This window comes from Panthera onca, chromosome B3, assembly GCF_046562875.1.
Source record: "Panthera onca isolate mPanOnc1 chromosome B3, mPanOnc1 haplotype 2, whole genome shotgun sequence".
In the NCBI taxonomy this organism is placed as follows: Eukaryota; Metazoa; Chordata; class Mammalia; order Carnivora; family Felidae; genus Panthera; species Panthera onca.
This window is the reverse complement of record NC_138344.1, coordinates 100114634-100134456: the sequence shown is the minus strand read 5'-3', so window position 1 is coordinate 100134456 and position 19823 is coordinate 100114634. Positions and strand designations below refer to the sequence as shown.

General features: G+C 36.6%; 1 protein-coding gene across 7 annotated transcripts in view; it reads left to right on the top strand.

Annotated features, from left to right (window-relative positions):
- DDHD1 (DDHD domain containing 1) overlaps positions 1 to 19823 on the top strand; it is a 109289-nt gene that overhangs the window by 71169 nt on the left and 18297 nt on the right. For all 7 annotated transcript variants that reach the window (XM_078448247.2, XM_078448245.2, XM_078448248.2 and 4 more), the window contains 3 exons: positions 6216 to 6322; positions 14427 to 14689; positions 17424 to 17499. In XM_078448247.2, the coding sequence (XP_078304373.1) occupies positions 6216 to 6322; positions 14427 to 14689; positions 17424 to 17499 (446 nt within the window). The remainder of the gene's footprint in view (positions 1 to 6215; positions 6323 to 14426; positions 14690 to 17423; positions 17500 to 19823) is intronic.

Below are 19823 nucleotides of genomic sequence, written 5' to 3'. Positions count from 1 at the left end.
TGTGTCATAGTCAGTTAGGAATGTCACTTATAAACCAAAATGGCATCCAAACCTGTAATGAGTTTAAAAAAAAAAAAAATGCTAGTGACTAAAGAAGCCTTCTCAGCAGCAGGAGCACATATGTAAAGTTCTAGTGTAATAACCCTATCTTTTGGGCTTTTCCCATTTACCCAGATAAATTTCTGAGTCTGCTCAGGGATGTAGACAACACAGATGAATGAACACTTAATAAAACTCAAATTTGTAATTTTCTGTTAGGTTTAAACTACTGTGTTAGTATCTCTAAGGCATTGTGCTGAGTGAAAGAAACTAAAGGAAAAACCCTACTGTCTCTCTCTATTCCCAAAACTGCTGGTGCCAAATGTGTGGAGGTTTTTCCCTATACCAACCATTTCTCCCAGTTCTGGGTGTCCTGCAATTTAACTCAGTTCTGCCACAGACTCCCCAAAGAGAGAGCAGTCAGGTTAAGGACTCAATGCCACAAGACTGACTACCCCTCCCACCCTGCTTCAGATGCAGTCACACATTCCAGGTTGTCATTCGTACTTCGGACTGACTGGCTATAAATTGAGGAAGGGGGATCCCGTGGGGGATCCCATGACCCCATCCTGAGGTTCAGTAATTTACTAGAATGACTCACAAAACTCACAGAAGCATTTGTTTGCATTTACTAGCTTAAAACGCATGTACTGGTTTGAAGGGTATTACAGAGGATACACTGAAAAGCTAGATGAAGAGCTGCACAGGCAGGGTAAGGTATGGGGAAGAGGTGTGGCGATTTCATATCCTGTCTGAGTGCACCATGTATCTCCATGTGTTTGCCAATCCAGAGGCTCCCCGAACCCTGTTGTTTGGTTTTTATGAGGGTTCCGTTATGTAGATGTAATTGATTAAATCGTTGGCGATTGACCTCGATCTCAAGCCCCTTACTCCTTTATGGAGGTCGGGATGAGGCAGAAAGTTTAACCTCTGATGACATAGTTGGTTCCTCTGGCAATCAGCCCCCATCCTTCAAGGGTTGCCTTATTAGCATAAACTCAGGTATGGTTGAAAGAGGCTTATTATGAATAATAAAAGAATTTCACCCATCACTCAGGAAATTATAAGGGTTTTAGTAACCCTGTGGTAAGAACCAGGGACAAAGATCAAACATATGTTTCTTATTACAGTTGACTCTTAAACAATATGGAGGCTAGTTAGGGGCATTGACCCCTCCACTCACATAGTCAAAAATTTGTGTATAACTTTTGACTTCTCAAAAACTCAACTACTAATGGCCTACGGTTGACCAGAAGCCTTACCAATAACATAGTCAATCAACACATATTTTATGTTATGTGTATTATATTCTGTATTCTTATAATTAAGCTAGAAAAAAGAAATTGTTGGGGTACCTGGGTGGCTCAATTGGTTGAGCATCTGACTCTTGATTTCGGCTCAGGTCAAGCCCCGTGTCGGGCTCTGCACTGAGCATGGAGCCTGCTTAAGCTTCTCTCTGTCTCCCTCTGCCCCCCTCCTACATGTGCTTTTTCTCTCTTAAAAAAAAAAAAAGGAGAGAAAGGAAAAAAATGTTATTTCGGAAATGATAAGGAAAAGAAAATGCACTTATAGTAAGTACTGTACTGTATTTATTGAAAAGGATCCATGTATGAATGGACCTGCATAGTTCAAACCCTTGTTGTCTGGGGCCAGCTGTGTATCACGATATTATAGCAGTCAAGCTCAAAGATTACATAATTTGCGCTTCCACTTATGTGACATACTGGAAGAGACAAAATTATGGAGACAGAACTGATTTGTGGTCACAGGGTTTAGGGGAGGGTTTTAATTTAAAGGGCAGCTTTTTAGGGTGATGGGAACAGTTCTGTATCCTGATCAAGGTGCTAGTTATGCAAAACTATATATGCATTAAAACTCAGAGTCAATTTTACTGTTTGTAGATTTAAAAATATTGATAAAGAGAATTTATCTACAATAAACATCATTGTCCTCATTGGTATTGAAGGGCTAAAAACATTTCTTTTCAATCAGGAATAAGCTAAGGATGTCTATTCTTATAACAGATCCTCAACTGGAAGGCGTAACCAGTCAATAAGATAAGGAAAAGAAATAATAGTTTTAAGGAATGGAAAAGATCTGTTTTCCTTTGCGGGTCTTATGGCTGTATACACAGAATACACAAAAGAATTTGCAGAAAAAATGAAATTAATAAGATAGTTTACAAGGCTGTGAAATAAAAGATCTATATGTGAAAACAGCTGCATTTCTATATCCCAGCAGACTATTTGAAATAGCATAACAATATAAGGTTCCTAGAAATCTAATAAAATATGTATATTTATATTAAAAATGAAAAAAACTGTTAAAAGATATTCAGTACAGCTTAAATATGTACAACGATCATTTTCATAGATTGGATGATTCAGTATCCTAGAGATGTTAATTCTCCCAAACTAACCTATAGATTCCATGCAATGCCAATCAAAATCCCAGTAGAGTTTCACAAAACTCAACAAGCTGATCCTAAAATTATTGTAGAAGATCAGAGGCCCAAAAGTAGCAAGATACAGAACAAGAGGGTAGAGAGGGTGTCATGTCCTGGTAGATAATAGAACTGTTTTTCAACTTTTGTATTTAAGACAATTTAGATTGGCAGAAGGGTTAGCCGACAGATCGGTGCACCAGACTAGATACCCCTAGTTTGTGCTTAGGATCTGCGCTTAGTTTGCAAACCTGACATATGACAGAGATGGCCTTGGAGATCACTGGTAAAAGGTGGCCTGTTCCATAAATGGTGCTTGGTAACCAGTTATCCTATGGGGGAAGAAATGAAAATGATCCCTACCTCACATTTCAGATAGATCAAACACATAATTTATGAAAGCTAGGACTTTAAAATGTATTAGAAAAAATATATGGGAGAATATGTTCTTTTTTTTTTTTTTAACGTTTATTTTTGAGACAGAGAGAGACAGAGCATGAACGGGGGAGGGTCAGAGAGAGAGGGAGACACAGAATCCAAAGCAGGCTCTGGGCTCTGAGCTGTCAGCACAGAGCCCGACACTGGGCTCGAACTCACGAACAGTGAGATCATGACCTGAGCTGAAGTCAGACGCTCAACCGACTGAGCCACTCAGGCGCCCCGAGAATATGTTCTTAAACAAAACACAAAAACACAACTATAAAGTAGCATGGATAAATTTGACTAGATTGAAATTAAGAACTTCTTTTTCTCAAAAGATACCATTAAAAGTAAGGCAAGCCACAAATGGAAAAGATGTTGCAACAGAACAACAGATATAACCACCAAAGCTTTAATATCCAGAATAAAGAACAAGAAACTCAAATGGATATTGATAGGCAGACACATGCGCGTGTACACACACACACACACACACACACACGTGGATATATATGTGTGTATTTTAAATACATATTTTTATATAATAAAAAAGTGCATCTCTCTAGTAATCAAGGACATGCAATTTAAAACCACAATGAAATATCTTTAAACACCCATCAGGCAAAATTTAAGAAAGTGACAATACCAAATATTGATAAGGATGTTCAGCATTGACATTTATCATTGACTTTTGGTGGGAGTATGAATTGGTACAGTCACTTTGGAAGATGGTTTGACATATTCTTATCTTGTTGAATGTGCATGTGCCCTGTGACTGCAGTTTCACCCCTCGGTGTATATATCCTAAAGAAACTCCCATACATGTGCACCAGAAGACATTTACAACAGTGTTATTAGGAGCATAATTTATATTAGCAAAAAACTAAAAATAACTCAGATGTCTTTCAAAGGAAAATGGGTACATTGTTAGTTATGTGTGAAGTGCTGTACAACAGTCAAAATGAGGGGATTACGGCTATCTGGCTCAACATCAGTGAATCTCAGAAACATAGTATTAGGGGTGAAACAAACAATGGACAGTAAGTTAATTTACATAGTGTTCCAAAACAGACAAAACGAAATAAAATATTTAGTCTCTGGCACATAGTAAATGCTACAGAATTGGCTAAAATTATTAATGAACATGTAGGAAATCTGTAAAGAAAAGTAAGGAGTGTAATCAACACAAACTTATTTTATCATTTTATTGTATTGTATTTTTAGAGAGAGAGCATGTGAGCTGGGGGAAGGGCAGAGGGAAAGAGAGAGACTTTAAGCAAGCTGTTCACTCAGCGCAGAACCCAACACAGGGCTCGATCCCATGACCCTGGGATCATGACCTTAGCCAAAATCAAGAGTCAGACACTCAACCAACTGAGCCACCCAAGTGGCTCAACACAAACTTCTTATTGGTGGTTATTTAGAGAGGAAGGGGCATTTGATCATTTAGGGATATACTGTGGGTTTTAGAGATACTGGCAATATTCTTAAGCTAGGTGGCAGAAACATGTTTTCCCATATATAAATTACTCTTTCAGTTGCACAAAAATATTAAATATCTTCTTCATATGCATGTTATTGCCCAGTACAAACTTTTTTTGGAAATGCATTAAAATGACATTTAAACTTTTCATATCAGCACGGTAGTCACATCTTTCACTTTTACAATTTAAAAATGGGCACAGGCTGTAAAATAGGTAGTGCAATCCATATCCTTTATGTCTTTGAAAAGACTTCTAGCTTTTGCATGAATCCTGTCTTCCAGTCATTATCAGATTGTATTAAAGTAGGGAATAAATAAAAATCAATGCAGTGAGAAACTGGAAGATAAAAATATAAGCCTTCTGCTGCCCACCTTGCGCTTTCATGTTATGATATTCATCCAGGTATAGTGCTTCTTTATATTTCTATAAGAAGTGCAAAGTTTTCTTCACTTTGTTAGGCATTTAATAGAATAATCTTCCCAAGGTAGAATTTCCACAGGTTAGCTGTAATTGCACTACAATTTATGTAACTTTTTTTTAATAAATTATCCCAACTTTATCTTGTTTACTGAGGAGGCCTGTTGCTGATTTGCCTTTGTGCATATTTGTAATTTGTCAACTCCTGCCCACAGCACCTTTGGTTCACTGAAGATAGATACGTGTACAGTGTAGGGAAACTTTTTAATTTGTTGCTGGTTTGTCACCAGTGGCTCTAGGCATTCCATATGGGTATTGCCAGGCCAAGGTGCAGAGGCCAAAGAAGGAGAAGAGAAAGGAAACAGGAAAAGAGGTATAGAAAAGAGTGAGGTCATGTCTCTTAACACTTGTTACAAGAATAGAGATGGCCTGGTTTTGCTCTGGGTACCCCTGAATGTCATGCAAAAGCCAGTACATAGGAAAAAATGGTAAATCTTTATAGATTTGATAATGGTTTTCATCCTTAATGTTCCTTTTCTTCCCACGTCCCCTTTTGTCTTCTACTGTTTTTTTCGCGGGGGGGGGGGGGGGGGATAGGTGGGGGGCAGGGGAATGCAACATTTTGCAAGAAAGGAAAGTTCATTAGATGCAAAGCTACTCTTGAATATTTTTCTTTGAGACTTTTTTTTAATCAACATACAGTGCAATATTGGTTTCAGGAGTAGAATTCAGTGATTCATCACTTACATACAACTCCCTGCTCTCATCACAATAAGTGCACTTCTTAATACTCATCACCCATCTAGCCCATCTCCCATCCACCTCCCTCGATCAACCCTCAGTTTGTTTTTGTTAAGAGTATCTTGAAGTTTGTTTCCCTCTCTTCTTTTCCCTCCTTTCCCATATGCTCATTTGTTTTGTTTCTTAAATTCCACATATGAGTGAAATCATATGGTATTTGTCTTTCTCTGACTGACTTACTTCACTTAGCATGATACATTCTAGCTCCATCCACATTGTTACAAATGGCAAGATTTCATTCTTTTGATGGCTGAGTAATATGCTATTGTATATGTCTACCTCATCTTCTTTGTCCACTCATCAGTCAGTGGACATTTGAGCTCTCTCCATAGTTAGGCTATTGTTGATAATGCTGCTATAAACAGTGGGGTGTATATACCCCTTTGAATCTGTATTTTTGTATCCTTTGGGTAAATACCTAATAGTGCAATTACTGGATTGTAGGGTAGTTCTGTTTTTAGTTTTTTGAGGAAATTCCATACTGTTCTCCAAACCACTCTTGAATACTTAAACATGAACTTAAAGACTTACTGTTTCAGAGAATGTAATTTTTTTCATATTTTTCCCTAAAACAAAGATCTTCTGTAAATTTTTTTTTTTTTAATTTGTAGACACTGTTGATTCCATTACTCCTGACAAAGTACGCGGTTTAAGGGATATGTTGAACAGCAGTGCAATGGACATAATGTATTATACTAGCCCACTTTATAGAGATGAAGTAAGTATCATGATTGTCTTGTTGCTGTTGGGTATCTTTTAGAGTGTTAGCGTATGTGTCCTGAATTTGAAACTTTTATGCACTTTTTTTTTTTTTTACAAGCAAATGAGTATTTTCAGGAATCCATTAATCTACAAATAGCCTGTATTAGTGAATTTGATTGTCTTCAACACATTGGGAAGCCCTTAATACCTGAAAGTAATAGATAGGTTAGAAAATAGCTCTTTGAAAAATATCACTTTTCATAAATCTGATTAATTGTATCTATAATTATTGTGCTCACAAAAGAGTTTTAGACATTTAGAAATTTCCTTCAAGTTTTTTGTATGTAATAGACTTGCTTTTATTGTGTCATTTCCGTGGTGGATTCATTTAGTTCTTAAATAGTAATGTTGCTTATGCATCACAAAAATAACCCTGAGAGGGATAAGAGTAAAAGTTTATTCAGAGGGATGAGAGATCCTGTACTGAATACATTTTGTCACTTTATTGATATGAGAAAAAGAATTCTGTTTCATAGGAATAACCTTGTTAATTACCTAGCTTGTGTTAGCTTGTCTAATCCTCATTAAAACCCTATGAGGTAGATATAATTAATATCTTCATTTGAAAGATGAGAAAACGGGTACAAGGAGTAGTTACTAGTATAGCTCTCTGTGCTGCTCCAAGCCAATTCATTTCTGGTTTTGTTCATTCAGAGCCATTCCTGATTCATTCAGGATATCCCTTGCACATTTACAGAAATATGTTTGGTTAATCGCCGAAGAACCTCCTTCTCTTTGGGCTGCCATCCCCTTAGGATTTTTCGCCATTCCTCTTTCTGTATCCCGTCTTTCTGTATCCCCTGTATCTCTACCAGTACAGAGTAGTCTGCCACGATCTGATAACAGTGAAAGAAACTATTCTGGACCTCATTCTAACCCAACAAGGAAGGCCTGGTTCATGAAGTACAGAATTTACCTGTTGGTAGTCCTTTATAGTATATGGTGAGTGTTGTTAAATATGCCCTAAAGGTTAAGAAATTGAATTATAGTATTGCAAGTGAAACTAGTTAGTGGGAAAAAAGGAAAGAGGATGCTGAAAGCATATAACATACACACACACACACACTCAGATGCCATGGGTATACCTTATACACACAGATACATGGTTGGTAGTATTCCTAAGAAGGTATCCAGAATGTTTAAGGGTAAAATGTGCTGAGGCATGTCCCCCAAACTAATAATAAGAGTTTTGTAAAAAAGATTTAGGTTGACATTGATAACAAGAAAAACTAGAAAAAGTATCAGACTCAAAGCTCTGAACATTAGTTAGTGATGATGGAGAAAGTAGTCACTTTCTAATTTACACTTATACCTTCAAAAATAGTTATCCTTTGAATGGAGTTTAGTAAAACAGATATTCTGTAGAAAGAGGGAACTGATGACTAAAATAAATGGAGAACACTCAGCGTTTTAAATTAGTCTGCCCTTTAATCCAGTTGAATTTTGCAGAAAAGCTCTGAAGAACTTGTGGCTGAGTTTCACCAGTCCTGAGCAATGTTCCCCAAACATCCTTAAGTAGAACAGTTACTTGGGGTATTCATTAAAAATACAGCCGACAAACAGCCTCATGGGGCTCATTGGAATTGAGGGTATTAATGTGAATTAGTGATTTTGAACATATTGGGATATGTAGAGACATCTATATATTTAAGTGGATATATGTACATATGCATGCAAATATTTCCCACCTGTGTGCATTGAAAGGGCCACAAAGTAAAGACACCCCAATCCAATGAGTACACCTAGCACCCAGTCCTTTGTCTCCAATACTGTTAATACCCTCTCAGAAGAACTAATATTCCTAAGGGAAATGGCTGATTCCAGGACTGAGGCAGGATTGGTACAGGTCGAAGCTGGAACTGCTTGTCATAACAGAAAGGAAAATGCTCGAAAGAATGATGGGGCAGGTCACAAGGACACAGGAGCCAAATTAAAGAAGCAGATCCCCACTGGCCAAATCTGGAACAATTTGAGCACCAAAATAATTAAGGAATTATCATTACTTATTATTAGGAATTAAGAATAGTTTTAATATAGAATTATAAGGATAATATAAGGAGTTATAAATCACTGCAAAATTCATAATCCATTTCGATTACAAATAGATAAATAAGTGGGGGAGAAAGCTTCTCTGCTTACTGTAAATGCCAAAGGCTTTCTGAAAAATGTGGAGGGCACGCTGGAGGAAAACCCTCATTTTGCACTTGTTGTGGTAGGATCAGATAAAAGAGGCTTGGGCAGGATTCATCAGTGGATGCTAAACTGAGGGCATAATTTTGATGAGGAACAGGATATTTGCATAGTCTTAAAGTGTATCCTCACAGACTGCTTATTAGCTAAAAAAAAAGAACAGATATACAGTAGAGAAATTAGGCAGTACCTTTACTGGGTGTTACTGGGGGACACTCAGAGGATACAGCATCATTTATGCAGTACTCCAATCATTAGGAAACCTCAAGCAAACACAAAATAAGGAAGTTCAAATAAAGTAGGAATGGGACTATGTCCTTTTTAAATGTAAATATCATGAAAGACAAAGAATCCTTATGGAAAATGTTCCAGATTAAAGGAGGCTAAAGAGACATGGTGGCTAAAGACAGCATCTCATCCTAGACCATAACTTGTACTGGCTGGGGGAAAATGCTGCAAAGTGTATTATTATTAAATCATCTGACAGAATGTGAATGGTAGATCAGATTAGTTGAAGTGTTATATCAAAGTAAATTTATTTTTTTAAGTTTATTTATTTATTTTGAGATAGAGCCGGGGAGGGGCAGAGAGAGAGAGGGGAAGAGAGAATCCCAAGCAGGCTCTGTGCTATCAGCACAGAGCCCAGTGTGGGGCTCAGTCTCACAAACCATGAAATCATGACCTGAACCAAGAACAAGAGCAGACACTTAACCAACTGAGCCACCCAGGTTCCCCTCAAAGTAAGTTTATGAAGTTGATTGCTACACTCTGAGTATGGAAGAGAATATTCCTAGTCTTAGGAAATATACCCTGGAGTATTTAGAGATAAAGGACCATGACGTAATATATCCTCACATGGTTCGCAAAACCACGTGGTTCACAAAAAAATGTATGCACGTGTGTGTGCTACAAAAACAAACAGAAGGAATGATAAAGCAAACAGGATAAGATGCTAACAATAGGTAAATCTTGGGTAAAGGATTTATGGATGATCTTTATCCTTTTTTTTTTTTTTTTTTTTTTGCCACATTTGATAAATTTGAAATTATTTCCAGGTAAAAAGTTAAAAAAAGGAAACAAAAAAAAAAAAATGGTTTCCAAGGTCCCCTCCCTGGAGATTCTGATTCAGAGGGTCCGACATAGAGCTTGTGAATTTGTGTTAAAACAGTTCCCCAAGTGGTACCATCAGGGAAATTTGGGAAACCTTGCTTAAGGTATTGTGAAGAACAAAAGAAAACTCCGTGAGAAGCAGTTCAAAATTGTTCTTAATTTTAAAAAAGGAAAGCAGATTCTGCAAATCAAAGCCTATTTAGCACAAGGTTGACATTAGCCAATATTCTAGAATAAATTATTTTTAAGCAGTGTATGTTTCCTTAGGGATAAATAACTGATAATCTTCATGATTATCTCATGCCTGGTGAATGAACCTTGTTTGGTTTATTTGATAGGCATATGAAAGAGCTTTTTTTCCCCTTCCTCTCAGCCTTTGGGGTTAAATGGATGCACAGTCAAAAACTGCCACTTAACTAGCTGTGTGACCTTAGATCAAATTTCTCACTTTCTCAGCTTCCTCACTTCCTCACTTATAAAATGGGCACATGACGACCTGATAAAGGTCGTCATGAAGATTAAAGGTGTAATGTATATAAAGTTCCCAGTATAATTCTCAAGTTGTGATTAATTATATATCTGTCTTTATGTATTTCAAGGGTTCCCATTTAAGAAAAAAAAAAAAAAGAATAGACTTACTCTGTTAACTCTAGAAAGTGAATAAAGATCAGTGATAGAAAATATGGAAAGGAACATGTTTGTTTACTAATGAAGAACTTTTTAAGTAACTAAAGCTGCTTTAAAAAAAAATAGAAATGTCTCAAGGAAAAAAATTGTAAGTAATGTGATAGATTTTAAACTTTTTTTTTTAACATTTATTTTTGAGAGACATAGACAGAATACGAGTGGGGGAGGGGCAGAGAAAAGGAGACACAGAATGTGAAGCAGGCTCCAGGCTCCAAGCTGTCAGCACAGAGCCTCACGTGGGGCTCGAACCCACGAACCGTGAAATCATGACCTGAGCCGAAGTCGGGCACTTAGCCAACTGAACCACCCAGGTCCCCTGATAGATTTTAAACTTGAGGGGTGCCTGGGTGGCTCAGTCAGTTGGGCATCCGACTTCAGCTCAGGTCATGATCTTGCAGTTTGTGGTTTCGAGCTCCACATCAGGCTCTGTGCAGACAGCTCAGAGCCTGAAGCCTACTTCAGATTCCGTGTCTCCCTCTCTCTCTGCCCTTACCCTGCTCATGCTCTGTCTCTCTCTCTCTCAAGAATAAATAAACATCAAAAAAAAACTTAAGACTTATTTATAGTGATCTTTTGTAATATATACATGTATCAAATCATTATGTCATATACCTTAAGCTTATACAATATTGTATGTCAATTCTATCACAATCAACTGGAAAAAAGTTTTCAAAAACTAGAAGTGTCCACTTTAGAGTGGAGATCCTCCCTGGGGTAGATGGTGAGTGACTTATCAGGGATGCCACTGAGGGGACTCCTACCTTCAGAGCAGTTTAAATTAGATCATCTCTTAGTTCCCTTTTCATGGGAGATTGTGAGAGATGCTCATGGGAGGGACCCAATTAGTGATTGCACCAATAGTCATTAAAGAACCATGCTTCAGGAAAGAGTTTTGTGTATCAATTACTACTTCTCAGGTTATACTATCCAAGGACCAATTAAAAAAAAAGGAAACTAATCCAGACTTCAGAGACATCATCAGAGACCATTTGGCCCTTACTTTGACCCTGAATAAAGTATCATGAAAAATCCAGAGAGAAATACATATCTTGTGTACATCTGAACTCTCTTCTCAATGACTTTTAAAAGTGAAAAATTACAAAGAGAATGGTCATGGCCATATCATTAAAATTTCCTGAAGCAGAGAGAAGAACAAAGGACTAATTATATTCTTCAGTCAGACTATATATGTGTGGATTCTCTCTTGAAACTGCTGGCTTTTTCTTTTTGGGTTGATTTTCTTAATAAATTTTAACTTGTAAGCAGCAGTTATGAGAATTTAAAACTCTTAAGCTTTTGAAAAGCCATCCGTTGCCTACTGTGTTAAAGGTTAGCTGACTCGATTAGATAATATTGTAGAACTAATAAAATTAATACCATAGGGTATATCATTAATCTTGGTTCATATGTCTCAAATGAATATACTTGGTCACTAAGAGATCATAGCTGGGAGAATATAATTGGATCAGTGAGGAAAGCGGGGGAAGAAAAAAACCCTAATTAGAGTAGACTTTTTGGACACATCATAGAGGTGGATTTCTCCTTTTGCTGCTGACTGGATGATTTATAAAAGCATTTAAACACAACTGTTTAAAACTTTGCTTTCAAAATCATAATGTTTTTTGTTTTGTTTTGTTTTTTTATAAATACTCCTAGCAAGGTGGCCTATTTTATTTTTATTTTTATTTATTTTTTTTTTTTTTTTAACGTTTATTTATTTTTGAGACAGAGAGAGACAGAGCATGAACAGGGGAGGGGCAGAGAGAGAGGGAGACACAGAATCTGAAACAGGCTCCAGGCTCGGAGCTGTCAGGACAGAGCCCGACGTGGGGCTCGAACTCACAGACCGTGAGATCATGACCTGAGCCGAAGTCGGACGCTTAACCGACCGAGCCACCCAGGCGCCCCTCAAAATCATAATGTTTTGAAACACAAACATTCCCGTGTATGTAAACTATAGGAAAAGATTAAAATTGCTACCATATCTAGATATGTTCTAACAAGGAAACACAAAGACCACTTCTATTCAAGTATATGATTATTAAAACAGATGAAAGATGAAAGCATCAGCTCTTCAGAATTGTCCATTCCGTGTTTCATTTCACGGTGAAACATTTTAAGGTCAAATAACTTTCTCTGCCTCAGATAGTTACACTTGTTTTTAGTTACGCATATATGATTGCTGAAACATTGGGTATAGTGAGAAATGCTTTAAATTTTTTGATATGAAATAGGTTATTCACTGGTAGAGATACTGATAGATCTTTTTATTTTAATGGGGGGGATGGTATTTTAAAAACAAAAGGATTGGGTACCTTTTGTCAGAATACTTAAGGATATATCTTTTAGTGTTTCTAGACTTGCCTGGGGTGAGGCTTAAAATCAAGGGCTTCAAATGTAAAAACTATTAACAAATGTTGCTTTTGAAGGAATTTTATTTTATCTAAACATTAGCTTTTTCTGTACCTCCTATCATCTAGATTGTAAATCAAGAAAATTACAAATTTTAAGGGTTACTTGGTTATTATCAAAGCCAAGTCCAAAGCATTACATTATAGCTCCCTTTGAGGAGAGCCCTATAAATTTCATATCATACTGCATACTCCTTAAACTATGTTGACTGGAATTACCTACAACCCATGTCTTAGAAGGGTTCTATATGCATTTGCCACTAAGGCAGTAGTTCTTAAAATGTGGTGCCCAGAACTGCTCAGATACTTGAGAATGGAGCCTAGCAATCTGTATTTAACAAGCCCTCCACATGATGCTGGTGCACTTTGTTGGAGCTGGCTTTTCCCAAGACAGAAATTAAAACAACCAGTTAAAGTAAAACCTTTGCATTTGTCCCTAGAGAAAAGACAGCACATAGTGGCAACTCCTCCTCTCCTTCTCTTCCTTCATTGGCTAGATATATTTCATGACACCCAACACATGCTTTCAATAGCTTTAAGCAGACCTTGGTATTGCATTGTAGAATTCTTCAGTGCCAACAGTTAAGAGAGAACATCATGCCTTCATTCATGTCGCTGCTAACCCTGCCATGCATGAATCCTCAAATGACTTAGAGGTTAATATCAGCAGGTAAAACATGTTCAGTAAAATCTAATAGAGGGTAGTGGCCTCTTGAGACAAAATAATAAAACTGAAAATGGAAGCAACACATAATGAATATTTGTATGTCAGAGTACCAGCTGGCATAGTAAGTACTGAAATGAGAAATTAAGTTAATATCAAGCAGGAAATTTATAATCAAAAAGTAGCAAGCAATGATAGGAAGAGGAGAGGACTGCCTTATAACTGACGAGGGCCCAGTATGGGTTTGAGTAACATTTTTCTGACTTTATGGAATATTTCAGTTAATATTTGTTAGAGCTAAATTTCAAAGGAAGTAGTTTTACAAAGAAAAAATGACTTAAGATACTTCCCACATTGATAACCTTAAGCCTTAAAAAAACCCTGCTTTCCATCCACATAAAACAACTTTTTACTCGTATCTATATTGCCAACTCAATGGGAATTTTGGAATTTCAAGTGGATCAACATTAGTTTTTTTTTCAATCATACAGTGGCCTTTGATTACATTACTCTTATCTAAACACATAATGTAATATATATAGTACATTAGCACACTTGTTATCGTAAACTCAGATATTCTTTTTCTAACATTTACTATAGCTTAAACTATGAGGTGTAAAAATTTAGAATTGCATACGAGTAAGTTGCAATGAAGAAAAAATTTGAAGGGGCTCTTTGGAAATCTTACTGGAATCTGCATGGAATTTTTTTTTTTTTTAATCTTTGGAACTGCTGGCTCATATAGTTAGTATAAGGACTGTGAAAGGAGCTAGATGGGTGATATCTGCCTGTATTTTTTAGTGATGATACAGATTACACATTATGTTTACTTTTCTTCATTTTCCGCAAGGTTTTGAAATACCTGAGTTCATTTTAATAACCTAGGTATATTTGGCCAGTAATGTCTGTGTTTCTTTCTTAATGTATTTGAGTTTGGAGATAAAGTTTATAGCAAAGTCAGTGTGATTAATATGATAATGTTTTCTTATTTCAAACAGCTAGTTAAAGGCCTTCAGCAAGAGCTGAACCGATTATATTCCCTTTTCTGTTCTCGGAATCCAGACTTTGAAGAAAAAGGGGGTAAAGTCTCAATAGTGTCACATTCCTTGGGATGTGTAATCACTTATGACATAATGACTGGCTGGAATCCAGTTCGACTCTATGAACAGTTGCTACAGAAGGAAGAAGAGTTGCCTGATGAACGATGGATGAGCTATGAAGAACGACATCTACTGGATGAACTCTATATAACAAAGCGACGGTAAAATACCTTAGTCTCTTAAAAGAATTTTAAAAGTCTTAATGGAATTACTGGACTTCTTAGGAGAAAACTGTAAGTTTTTCATGATAATATTTGGAGTACGGAGAGTATTAGGTAACATGCCTAATCGGCGAGAGACAATTTTGTTAATATTCATGCTAATTCCATGCATGTTCCAAATAGCATAAAATAAATTGCTTTGTCATCATCTTTTTCCTTCCATCTCTTCTTCAGAATTTGTTAGGAGTGAAATCTAAAACTTATTCCAAGCTGAGTCACTGTGCAGAATCCTTATTGAAAATGTTTACCAGTTTGTAATCCTTTGTAATTTTTACTAATCTTAGAGATGGGCCTTTGCCTTTCTTATCATTCTGAAAATAATTTTAAATCCCTTTTCTCCTTGGCAAATGAATTTTTGGCAGATTTATAATTATTTGATCACTTGTGGCCTTCCTGATACTACCTTATAATTCTTAATTACATTCCTGTCTTCATCTATAGTTACATCCTTTATCTTCTTTGTCCTCTTAATGCATCTCATCGATTCTAATAGAACAGTAAAAAGTCACTCATTTTGATAGTTAACATCATATAAAAACAACCAATGTAGTTGACCAAAAATTTTATTCAGGAAGCCTTGGATTTGTTTTAGTCTCATAAGTAGTTGTCTAAGGATTTTATTTAAAATATTATTAAGTACCATAGGCTAGATACATATATTTTATAATGTCAAAATAATTGATAGTTTTGAAAGAAGATACAAGCATGTTTCAGAGCAGCCATTTTTTGTTTTGTTTTGCTTTTTAATTTACCTCCAAGTTAGTTAACATATAGTGCAACAATGATTTCAGGAGCAGATTCCTTAATGCCCCTTGTCCATTTAGCCCATCCCCCCTCCCACAACCCCTCTAGTAACCCTCTGTTCTCCATATTTAAGAGTCTCTAGTGTTTTGCCCCCCTTCCTGTTTTTATATTATTTTTGCTTCCCTTCCCTTCCCTTGTGTTCATCTGTTCTGTGTCTTAGAGTCCTCATATGAGTGAAGTCATATATTTGTCTTTCTCTGACTAATTTCGCTTAGCATAATACCCTCTAGTTCATCCATGTAGTTGCAAATGTCAAGATTTCATTCTTTTTGATTGTCGAGTAATACTCCATTGCATGCATATATATATATATATATATACATATATATATATATATATATGTATATATATATATATATATATATATATATACACACATATACACACACCACATCTTCTTTATTCATCCATGGATGGACATTTGAGCTCTTTCCATACTTTGGCTATTGTTGAGAGTGCTGCTATAAACATTGGGGTGCGTATGTCCCTTTGAAACAGCACACCTGTATCCCTTGGATAAATACCTAGTAGTGCAGCTGCTGGGTCATAGGGTAGTTCTATTTTTCGTTTTTTGAGGACCCTCCATACTGTTTTCCAGAGTGGCTGCACCAGCTTGCATTCCCACCAACAATGCAAAAGAGATCCTCTTTCTCCACATCCTCGCCAACATCTGTTGTTGTCTGAGTTGTTGATGTTAGCCATTCTGACAGGTGTAAGGTGGTATCTTGTTGTGGTTTTGATTTGTATTTCCCTGATGATAAGTGATGTGGAGCATTTTTTTCATGTGTTGGTTGGCCATCTGGATGTCTTCTTTGGAGAAGCGTCTATTCACATCTTTTGCCCATTTCTTCACTAGATTATTTGTTTTTTGCAAGTTGAGTTTCATAAGTTCTTTATAGATTTTGGATACTAACCCATTCTCCCATTCTGTCAGTTGCCTTTTAGTTTTGCTGATTGTTTCCTTCGCTGTGCAGAAGCTTTTTATTTTGATGAGGTCCCAGTAGTTCATTTTTGCTTTTGTTTCCCTTGCCTCTGGAGACATGTTTAGTAAGAAGTTGCTGCAGCCAAGATCAAAGAGGTTTTTGCCTGCTTTGTCCTCGAGGATTTTGATGGCTTCCTCTTACATTTAGGTCTTTCATCCATTTTGAGTTTATTTTTGTGTATGGTGTAAGAAAGGGGTCCAGATTCATTTTTCTGCATGTCGCTGCCCTGTTTTCCCAGCACCACTTCAGAGCAGCCTTTTAGATACAAAATACAGTAAAAAAAAAATAATAATAATAATAAACAAGTTTAGAAAATGAGCTGCACCTTTAAAAAAAAACAGAACCTTAGTTCCATTATTTATTAAATGTAAGTAGATACAAAACATAATGGAAAAACTTGAAGTAATCCAAATGTTCATCAGCAGAGAAGGATTAATAAACTGTGGTTGATCTGTATGAAGGAAAATTATACAGCTGTTACAAAGATTGAAGTAGATCAGGAGGCAATGAAATGAAAAGACCTCCAAGATTCACTATTAAGTGTAGAAAAAAGAAGCACAGAACTGTGTATATGGTGCGAACATTTAGTGTGATTTTTTTTTTTTAAGGTCATATATATGTTTGTATTTGCCTCACATTTCCCTAAAGGATCCTTCCAAAAAGCTGTTAACAACAGCTATTATGAAGAGTAGGGCTACTTTTACTAATCATTTTATAAATGTTTATAGACTGTAGCAGGTGTATCAAATACTGTCAACAGGGATTAATTTGAGGATTGGATAATGGGCCATCATTTTCTTCTTTATACTTTAGTGAACTAGCGAGCATCTAATATTTATAAAATTGTGAATATAAATATTAGTACATTATCTCCTACTGCTTCCTAGACTGAGAGAAATAGAAGAACGGCTACATGGATTGAAGGCGTCATCCATGACACAAACACCTGCCTTAAAATTTAAGGTAAGGAAAGAGAGAGATAAGATTTCCATCATTTATCTCAATTTCTTTTCAAACATCATTTGAAGTGTGACAGTAGGATTCAAGTGAAATCTGAATTTTTCTTTCAAATGAATATAAACTGAACACATACTGTGTGTTGGACATTGCTAGTTTTGGGGTTTTACAAGGAAAAGGGTGGACAAGATGGCTCCCCAGCCCTCAGGATCTGTAACACAGCGTTATCGGTACAATTAGTAGCTTATAGAATGATATATACATGAGAGAGAGATTGTAATTTTGCTTGGAAAGGTTTACAAAGGAATGGCATTTGTACTTAATCTCAGTAAAGTGGATATTGCCAAGTGGAGGAAAAGAGAAATGCTATTCTGTGTAAAAGAAACAGCACAACAGGGGTGTGAAGGGGTATGACCCCATAGTACCTCCAAGAAACATGAAATAATCTCAAGTAGTGGAAAGAGAAAAATATAGATAGATTTGGGAAATATTTAGTATTTAGAAATAACAAGCCTTAGTAACCAGCTAGTTATGGATGATAAGAAAAATAAGTGGAAGCATATAGTGATGATTTTAGGGATGGATGGAAAGCTTGCTTTCATTCAGTGAGAAGTATATGACAAAAGCACAGGATGGGGTGTATGTGGTTGGTTTGGAGCAGGGTAGGCAAAAGAGTTTAGCTAGAATTTACAGGATTTGGGGCAAAGGGGCTGTGGGATAACAGGAAGGGTTTTTGAGCATCAGAATGGAGCTGTGGTAAAGTAGTTGTTTAGAAGAATAAAAAATGATAGAGAGATGTCGACCTTGACCTGCCTGTTGGAAAGAACATAGCCTGTAGCTGAATAACAAATAACTCGTTTGCAATGTTAAATGGAGCATGTCATAAGCTCCCTAATACTCATTTCCTTTTGAATGTATACACATATATAGTGTACTATATCATCTCTTCTTGAAATATCTTTTATCACAAGAGCTTAACATACTGCTTAAGTAATGGAATGATGTAGAAAATTTTTTAGAAGAATCTATCTCTATGACTTACAATGTTTTTTTTTTAACGTCCATATTTAAAGGCCATAAGGTTGGGATACCTGGGTGGCTCAGTCGGTTAAACATCCAGCTTTGGATGGGGCGCCTGGGTGGTGCAGTCGGTTAAGCATCCGACTTCAGCCAGGTCACGATCTCTCGGTCCGTGAGTTCGAGCCCCGCGTCAGGCTCTGGGCTGATGGCTCAGAGCCTGGAGCCTGTTTCCGATTCTGTGTCTCCCTCTCTCTCTGCCCCTCCCCCGTTCATGCTCTGTCTCTCTCTGTCCCAAAAATAAATAAAAAACGTTGAAAAAAAAAAAATTTAAACATCCAGCTTTGGCTCAGAGCATGATCTCGTGGTTTGTGAGTTTGGGCCCCGCGTCGGGCTCTGTGCTGACGGCTTGGAGCCTGGAGCCTGCTTCAGATTCTGTGTCTCCCCCTCTTTCTGCCCCTCCCATGCTCATGCTCTCTCTGTCTCTTGATAATGAAATAAACATTAAAAAATATATATTTAAAAGCCATAAGGTAAATTTATATATTTAAAAAGTATATGAGCGTGATCTTTGGAGTGATCCCACCTGAAAGTTGAGTTCCATCTCTACCACCATTTTTTTTAAGTTTATTTATTTATTTTGAGGATGGGGGAGGGACAGAGAGAGAGAGGAAGAGAGAGAATCCTAAGCAGTCTCCACACCGTCAGCACAGAATCCAATGCAAGGCTTGATTTCGTGAACTGTGAGATCATGACCTGAGCCAAAATAAAGACTTGGATGCTTAACCCACTGAGCCACTCAGGTGCCTCCTTACCACCATTTTTATATATGATCAATATGTTAAATATGCAGAATTGATCTGATAGAAAAAGTAAACTCTTGTATTTCATGTCCTGGATTTTTTTTACTGGAGAGTAAAGTATGATCCACCAAGTATTAGGATCTCAAAATTCAATATTCATATTACTAGAACTTAAACAGTATAATTGTGTATTCTTGTAGTATATACTCATGTGTAGTCTAATAATATGAATTTTTAATTGTTATTTAATTACTCATAGAGGAAAAATACAGAAATCTGAAATTTAAAAAGGACTATCTGATGACTGGCAAATTAATATTTAGAACTCCAGGGATCTAGAAGGAACAGAAGTCTTTTTATGCCTGTTAACCAAAAGATGGGTTTACTTTCAGAGTATAGGTGTTAGGTCTGTTACAGGTGACCACTAAACTTTAAAAACAAAGAAAAACTATTGACAAATATTGGTCTGAAGAGTGGGAAAATTTGGTTGTGATCACGAAACTTGGCCAC